Below are 9,051 nucleotides of genomic sequence, written 5' to 3'. Positions count from 1 at the left end.
AATAAAAAGCTTAGTTTAATCTGGATGCATGCACTCACACAAATTTACCCCTGAAGTTTACTCTATCAATCATTTATAAGTATCACAGTAACAAAAATGTATATTTAATAAATACCACGTCATAATTACTGAATTGTGCAGTAAGCACAATAAAGCATAATAAACGTACGACTTGTCAAATTTTACTCTACTGCAAAATTAGCAAAACTTGTGTATTTTTAGCATTTAATGCTATTTGAAAGGAGGAAAACGGCTCACCGGCGCCTTGTAGTCAAGGTCATCCATAGACCGGAAGAAATCCAGACTCTTGGCTCCAGAAAGCCTGCCCTGGTCAAGGCTGGTGTTGCTCAGGGTGTCCAGGATCTCTTCCAGCAAGTTCATCTGACCGGTATCCTGCAAGTCGGAGCGGACCTCGTACGAGTCGTCACTGTCCTGCGAAGGAACGTCTGCACTATCCTCAGAGGAGATCCTAGGGAACATCACGCATACAGAACGCCATGGCCGCTCATGCATTTGATAATTCACTTGCACAGTAATTACAAGCAAAGTAACACATGATGCTACCGTACTCCAAATCCAGCCGGTATCTGCATCTGTATCTGTATCTGTTACTGAATACAAGGGAACAGGCCACTAGATGGCGACATTAGTTAAGATTTTTTATAGATGACAAAGGAAACTATAAGGATTAAAAGTTTGTATTGAATGAATTTACAACCCCTAGAGGATACTTTAACAAACCAAAACTGATTTAATTTGTCAGTTTACAAGGCACTGGATATGAGATCATACACTGAGGTTAAAAATGTACTGCTGCAGTCCAACAGAATACAAAGCGGAATACTTGAGCTGACTGTACTTTACACGTCAACTGCGAAATTGCATAATTATGACCCTGAAATTTAACGTCAATTAAGTCAAACAGATTGTGATTTTTAGAGGCATATTAAAATAAGAATGTGGATTCTAATCTAGGTTTGTCAAACATTATCTGTGGAGTAAAAACCTTACAGCATATAAATAACGCAGACACATTCATGTCATAATGCACCTTCACACTGCAAGTTGTGAAAGCTTGGACGGAGCCTCACACGTGAGGTTTTAATCCAGCCTTGAAGCATAAGAGACCCAGCTGGTAAAACTGTTTAGAGGAGGTAAAGGCAAGCTTCGCGACTGCACTCTCGTGGGGCTGCGAGAGACACTTACTTGCTGGCCGTGTCCAGTTCATCGTCATCTAGGGCGAATTCGGAACAGCCCATGGGGAACTTTGAGTAATGCTGGGAATCGAAATAGGGAGGAGAAAAAAAGTGCGTCTTAAAAAAGTGAATCTGCCATTTTAAATATATGAACAACAATAATAGATCCTTAGAAAATGTAGACATCCATATTTATCATAAAGAAAATTAAAATTCCACATCTCTGGCCCAGTTACTTAAACACAACAGGTAGAGTGCAGCACAAGACACAGACATGAGAAGTCTGCTTGTAATTCATACCCCACCATACAAACATACCCACCAAACAACAAACATCACCAACACACCCGAGTTAGAGCAGCCACTAAACCTGCCGACAAACCGCAATTCAGCGCACTGTCAAAAGCCATCACCAAATGTGGGCCGTTTCCACCACCTGATCTGGGGGGGGCCCCCATTATGAGCGACGCCAAGGGGTAAACGCCACGCCGGTCAGCCGACACCCAAACACGGCCGTGATTAAGATCCTGCCCCATGAGTGGCGGCCGCAGTAACGAACAGCGAAGACGGACTGCGGCATGCGCGGAGTGTGCCTCGTGTGAAGGGTTAACGGTGCCCCCCCCCCCCCATTAAAATAGCTGGGGGACGTGTGCACAGGGCACTCACGGCTCTCGCCACTCACGTAAACAATAACACATGTTCCAAACTCATTGGCAGTAGCTGGAAGCTATAATGAAAAGTGATTACGGGGGGCTTTAGACTCCAGACCCCAGAATCGTTTTAATGGATTCCTGTGTCAGGACCATAACTCTCGGTTCCAAGCAGACGCTGGAAGTGCACCTGCGAAAAGCTGTCGGCTTCAATTAGCCAGAGGTCTTTCGCGACCCTAATGGCGCTCCGTTTGTAGGCATTTACGCTCTTAACTTCTGGCCTGGGACACAAAAGAGACGGCATAGGGCTGGTTATTATAAGAAGCCCCCCATGTACGTTTCATTAATGTAACTGTAAACCATATTGCTCAAAGCATCATGCCACAATGTAGAGGATTACTCATACAGCTGCAGTGTGTTGTTTGTCATAAGCAGTATAAAGTCCCGATACATTCTCAGAAATATATAGAAATCCATTACAGTTTCAAAAGCATTTTTTTCATTAATGTGTAATATTCTTTATTTTATTCTAAAGGTAATTCTACTGAATAATATAATTTAATTGTATATAGGGATCAGAGCGTATTGTTGGTTCTAATTACTTAAATATTATTTAATGAGATGACAAGCTTATTAACAACAACACACTGTACAGTACGAGGCTGAGAGTAAGACGGCTTAATCTCATCAGAAATTCCTCTCCGCTGTCGTCTTCTGCCTTTGCCGCCCCATCTGATTTTTACTAGCACATAACATTAACGGTTATGCCAGTCTGAGGATGCTGTTCTCATTAAATCTTTATTAAACGCTCTGGAGTAACTGGCGACGGCACGGTGTAAAAATACAGTCAGCTGAAGTGAATGGGGGCCCCTCTTTCATGCTAGGATTAATTTAATGATGAATGGTGAAAACGGAAAAGTGACAGGAAATGAGTCTAAAAAGGTACTAAAAAATGTAGAAAAAAAAAACTCAAAATGCAAGACTGACAGTATAATTAAGAAGATCTAAGCCAGAGATATTGATTGATTCTGGCCATAATTTTAGCTTTACAATAAAATACACAAATATTAAAGACAGCTCCCATTTGGCTAGTTTTCTTAAGGAAAACAAAACTTTGATATGATATATAGCAAAATAAAAATACACAGAAAAAATAGGTCTTAGTAAAGATGCAATACTGATCTGAGCATTCAGCTGGATCAGCAAACCAACCAACCCACAACTAACCTAGAAGACTAGGGGAAGCAGGTGCCATAGCATTTCACCCAAATCGCAGCCTGACAGTAGCTGGTTCAAGTTCAAGACACATCCATAAAGCAGTCAGTTCTGCAAGCGGTATGATTTTTCAGTTACTTTGGGAAAAGACTCAGAGTTAACAACAACAACAACAAGGGGACCAGCATGGTGTAGTAAATTACGACTGCCTGCAGAGGGCAGTGTTGACACAAATCCAGAGTTGTTCTTAAAGCACCCGCCAAATCAAAAACGATAAACAGCCACCTAAATCCGTGCGGCAAACAGACGTGTTACACAGATCATCACTGCCTCGCAAGTGTGCAGCTTCAGGAAACATCTCAGACAACATTCTTGGAGCACTGGCACCAGAGGGCATTAAACACAGTTCAGATCTTCATTTGTGTGCCAGCGTCACAGCTTCCTGTCACCCAGCTGACTCATCGCTGCAGTGACAGTCCTCCCAGGTCTATTTTGTGTCACAACAGTCAGCCTGAACCCACCCCAGTTCTTCCGCGCAGTGCTGCGTCACTACCGAACACCTCCCGTGACTAAAACGCAGCTAATAACATGGGAATGCTGTTCAGCAATAAAAAATGGCCTTTACACCACAAGCTCCCAATCTAGAATTCCTTAAGTATTAAGAAGGAACTAAAGCTTTGCTCACGGACCTGTACTGTTGCATATACATCTTGCCGATTCAAAGGTAACGGGAGACTAGAGGGAACTTATTTATTTTCTTAAATATGAAGACTGATAACAAGCTGTTAAGTAATGATTTTACACCCCATCCATCCATTTTGCATAACCGCTCTTGTGAGTGAATCCAAACCCTCTGCCAGAAAGCACAGGGAACAAGACAGTCCATTGCTGGAATGGAACTACATATGCATGTTAAGCACATTATATGTATATGCAGATGCACACAACCATTCCTCTTTGTCCAATCAATGACACTACAAACTACTTTTAATGTAAAATATTTTCTTACTCCAGATATATCTTGTGTTAAATGATGGATATTCACAAACACAAGAACAATTTACAGGATAGTTGGTCCTTAGCTTTACACCTCAGGTACTAAATGGTAACACTACACAAGTTGGCAAAAACAGACGAAATATGAGGCCAAACAAGCGGCATACAGCAAACAAATGGTGAATGAACAGCAAACGTACGCTTTTTGTTTCCTGGTGCCGGACGATGCTTTGTACTCGGGGCAGGACACGGAATTTGTAGGAATTATAGTGAGCCGAGCGAGCTTGAGGGCTTTAATATGCAGAGCGGGTGTGCGGGCCCTGGCTCAGGGCGATCCATCTGTTGTTTTCAGACAGTGCCTCCGTGAAGCTGGAGTGGCCCACTGCGGCCGTCCCGCTCGGGCTCACATATTGCCGTTCCCCACGGGTGGTGTGGGACTAAAAGGAGCCCACTGGGATAATTTCATTAACAGGATTCAAATTTAGACGGCTCTCTCTTCAAGAAAAGGCCTCGGTGATTCAAACACTACTGCCAGTTCTGGGGGAGGGACACCAAAAAAAATAAAATAAAATAAATTATTTTCATAATTAAGGTCTTACCTCAGAACTTGGCAATAAGAATGCATTTTGCAATTATAATATAATCTGAGCATATTTTGCAGGATCAAATGCTACAATATTTAAAAGCACGACTGATTTTTTTTTTTTTTACAGATGATGCACATCTGAAAAATGTCAACATGGCTTTTTATTGGAAACCTAGGCCTCACAGAGTATGCAAAATTAAGCAAAGTACTGTATAATAAAAAGTGATGTTCAGCCAATAATATATTGAAAGGGAATCTTCACAATGCTACAAAAACCTGCTTGTATTTATATTCAGTTGGGGTGGGGGGGGTTACATCTGAAGGCAATCTCTCTGCCTTTTAAATTCCAGATGCCTGTTGGGTCTATCAGGTTTGCTGCTGCAAGACAAATAACAAAGGTGACTCATTCAGGCAATTTCGATCCAAGTGGGGTTCTGCCATCGCCAGGAAACACACCTAACGCACCATGTACACAGAAACGGGGCCCTGGGAGCCGGGGATGGGAGACGCTCTCCGGCCGGAATCCCCAGGGCCCCGTTACCGCTACGTTTGGCCGCGATCTGCCGCAGCACAGCATAAGTGAGGAGGGCTCAGGTCACCCCTCTGAAAAGCCTAATTGGAAGACCTTTGCAGCTACGCTTTTTTTTTGGCATTTATTTAAGCGCCATCAACAACACAGGCAATAACGGGACTAATTAAGAGGGAAAACTTCTACATCAGGGCAGCAAGAACGGCGGGGGTGGGGGGGGGGGGGGAGGAATTGGTCATGTATCCAGAGGGAGAGCAACCCAGGCCAGGGAAGGCACACACGTAACAAAGGAACGGCTACACTTAGGGCTCACTCCGCTACAATGGTGAAATAAAATAATGAGAACTAAATACTAATTCAGTAAAACTACAATTTCTGCTGTAATACTGTATATAGCAGAATAGCCTGGGGAAATAGATATTTCCTTTGCTTTGATGCTAAGAGACAAGTCCAGTAATTCACTATGATACAATTGAAGGCTACAATTGGAGGAAACGCACAAGCAAGACTCCTCCCTGCAATCCCCACACGCCAAGCAAAGACTGCCCTGCAAACATCACCTCTGATCGAGAGCCTTTATTCATCCATAATTAATGCAGTCGTCCAAAGAGACACATATTACAAGCCTTTTAGCCAGCTAGTGGTGTTATTTTGTTCGCAAATAGCCAACTAGAGTGGTTCCGGAAGAGGTTATTGAGATCCACTGATCTGTTTTCTGTTGCCTATTAAATCCTAAGGACAATGCATCTGTTAATTTGAATACTTCCAATAAAATATGGAACACTGCTTTAAATATGTCATTATCATACAGTACATCTTCTATGCCACACACTCTACTGAGTGTTGTGCTGACAATCTCCTTTAGTTGCAACTATATTCCTGGTATACCTAGACATTTGGGCCATATTCCTGAATTTGATTCTACCCGAACAGCTGGTTTTATAACTACTGTCTTTGATACAAGTAAAGCTCCAGACAGATCCCACTAAGGAACAGACATATTTTCAGTCAAGTCTATCCTACTGCCCAAAATATATCTGCCAATGTGTAGTGCTCCTGTGGAGATTCTTTATTTGTGTCTACATTACGGTTTTCTTCTGTCTCAGCATAACAGAACCAGCCTATTCCAAAATGCACAAATGTAGTATTGTGAAAATACAAATGTCCAAACACACCAATACCTACATCGACAAACAGCGGCCCCCTCGACAACAAAGGTGAAGAGAAAACAATTCCAACAAGACACCCCACGTTTTCAGGCTGCGTCGATGTTCGCGTGAGCTGAGAATTGGAATTATTTATGGAGATGGGGGGTGGGGGGGTGGAGGGGTCCATTCCCTAGTGCATGGTCACACCACAGCACCTTTTGTGGGGAGGGGCGTGACATTGAGAAAATTGCCAGAGAAGAACTGCGACATCGGGCAGGACCAAGGGATCAGCCCATTACCACCAGAGCATGGCTGACAGACAAAGCTACCCTGGCCGGCCTGGAGCAGCTACACAGGACATGGCCAGTTTACAGGTGCAATTCAACCCGGCTTCGCCAGGAAACACCGTTGACCCGCAGCTGGCTTCAGCTTCTAACATCACACCCGTGATAAGACAACCAGGAAGCCGTGATCTCATACTATCCAGTTTACCGGATTTTAACGTCATCGCACCTGCTTCCATGTTTCTGTCACACTTTGTGGGCAATGTTCTAGGGTTGAGTGCTATGTAGTCAAAAACGAACTGAATTTCCACTTTGTAAACTCGGGGACTTAAGTCTTGATGCCAAGAGTCAAAATATTGTAACTGGTAAAACACATGAAAACAGCAGTTAAAGCACTAGCAGCAAGACTGTCTGTCAGGAAGAGACGACCTGTCTGTCATGTGAAACGCCATCACTGAACATCCATCATGGCTCTGGAAAGCACGGACCCAAGCCATCCGTATTAAGTGCCTGATAGGCCAACCTACATCAGGCCGGGTGGTCAGACAGCCGCCTCAGCAGGAGCTGTCAGTCAGGCCGCGTCCCCAGGAAGGATTTAACTGCTGTTAAGCTCCAGCTGCTTTTTCAGCAGACAACTTGTTTCCCCTAAAACTTCTCGTGACATACGCATCTTCTCTTCATCCTTTTATCTTCAGTTCTTTGTAAGCTCACCTTACTCCGCTTCTGCAGCCTCTTGGGCGAGAGGCTCCTTGTGCTGGTGGGAGAGCCTGCACACACAGTACCCTCTTCTTCATCCTGCACAAACAGAGAATTTAAAGGTTAGAGGTGAGGCCCTTCATCAGCATGAACCTCGCCTCTAGATCATTTCCAAGGTTAACATCATTCACAGTAGGACTGGGTGATATGCCATAAAAATTATACCAAATTATTGTCAGAGAAGTTCACAATATCCATATTTATCTTGATATTCTAATATTCACATGTGGAAAACACAAAATATGACAGGTGGTTTTGAGTTTTTCTGATTATGATGACCAAATTGTTTCACTAATAATTACGGATCACATGACTGATAATGATAAATTATGCCAACAACTCAAATCTACATTTTATTTTTGCATCTATCTTTTCACTTATGTATGGAAATGTATTTATTCCTGTTGTACACTAAAGAGGACATGCTGTGAAATTCAAAATAAAAATAAATTTGAAAAAATGTAAATTGTAAGATGTCTTATTTCCTCCAAAGACAAATAACCTAAAATTGAAGGACACTTTTTTCCTCGGGTCTCAGGAGGATATTAGAGGGAATAACAGGGAATATTAGTTTAAGACAGTGATCTAATGTATCAAATGTTTGTATAATTTCTCTAACCTACATGTAAAAAAAAAAAACAGTGATAAAACCTGCAGTTACCACTTACAAAAAAAAGTGTGCTTTGTATTTACAGTGAATCCAGACAGCAAGTTTTTTATTCCATAAAACAAACTTCTAAGATCTTGCATTAAAGTGCCATTAAATGTGAAAGGCAACCCTTTCACTTGACAGTTCGAGCTGCAGTTGCCTTATCGAATGGTTCAGCCCTTTAAGAAAACCTAAGCTTTGAAAGAACTGACAGCTCACTGATAAAATATGCAAACAATAAAAGGCCTTGCAGGGTCAGGACGACATGACAGACTAGAGCCAGGGGCCTACATTCAGACAAAACAGCATTACGCATACTCCAAATTTGAAAGCCTGATTGCTTCACTAGGCAAAGTGTAAGATTCTATGTAGGTGCCCTGGTACCCAGTTCAGCCCAAAAACGGTCTGATCTAAATGACTCACCCTTTGTTTCAGCCTGCTCTTCATTTCTTTTATTCCTTGCTTGGCGTGGCTCTTGGCCTTTGTTCCAATGAAAAGTAAATACAATTAGCTATGTCGACAAAACAACAGAACCCAGGCTGGTGTGGCAGAGACTAGCAGAGGCACTTACGTATCGGTAAACAGTTTTTACAGCTGGACTGGCCTTTGTGACAGCAGTGTTTATGAGAGCACCCCCTTTCTAAGGGACAAAAAAAATGACATTGTATGTGAGGAAAAATAATCTTACATTAGCTATTACAAGGTAACACCAGCCAAAGTTTGTAAAGCACAATCAGACCCGAGGATTTCTCTTTCAAATATATTGGAAACAAAGCCAGACTTCCTCCCCATGTTCTCACCCCAGCAACACCTCTTACTGAAAACACTTTCTTACACACTTCTGTTTTACCACGGGAAGGGAACCTGTGAGTGAGAAGCTTGAGACCCAAGTGTGCCCTCGCTGTTTAACCATTAATCGAGGGATTATGCTTTTGTTTCAACAGAAGACCCACCTGCCTGTCAGGAGTATGTGCATATTTATGTCTGTGGCCATAAAAGACCAAATCAATTGTTGAAGCACATTACAATATATGTGATACAA

At 42.5% G+C, this 9,051-nt stretch overlaps 1 protein-coding gene across 5 annotated transcripts in view; it reads right to left on the bottom strand.

The window, feature by feature from the left end:
- Positions 1–9,051, bottom strand: part of dennd1b (DENN/MADD domain containing 1B) — a 78,508-nt gene that overhangs the window by 4,265 nt on the left and 65,192 nt on the right. For all 5 annotated transcript variants that reach the window (XM_023794680.2, XM_023794682.2, XM_023794681.2 and 2 more), the window contains 5 exons: positions 8,581–8,649; positions 8,433–8,489; positions 7,316–7,399; positions 1,207–1,277; positions 259–469 (listed from right to left, as the gene is read on the bottom strand). In XM_023794680.2, the coding sequence (XP_023650448.2) occupies positions 259–469; positions 1,207–1,277; positions 7,316–7,399; positions 8,433–8,489; positions 8,581–8,649 (492 nt within the window). The remainder of the gene's footprint in view (positions 1–258; positions 470–1,206; positions 1,278–7,315; positions 7,400–8,432; positions 8,490–8,580; positions 8,650–9,051) is intronic.

This window comes from Paramormyrops kingsleyae, chromosome 15 (assembly GCF_048594095.1).
Source record: "Paramormyrops kingsleyae isolate MSU_618 chromosome 15, PKINGS_0.4, whole genome shotgun sequence".
NCBI classification, from domain to species: Eukaryota; Metazoa; Chordata; class Actinopteri; order Osteoglossiformes; family Mormyridae; genus Paramormyrops; species Paramormyrops kingsleyae.
The sequence above is the reverse complement of the archived record's forward strand: the minus strand, read 5'-3'. Positions and strand labels throughout refer to the sequence as shown.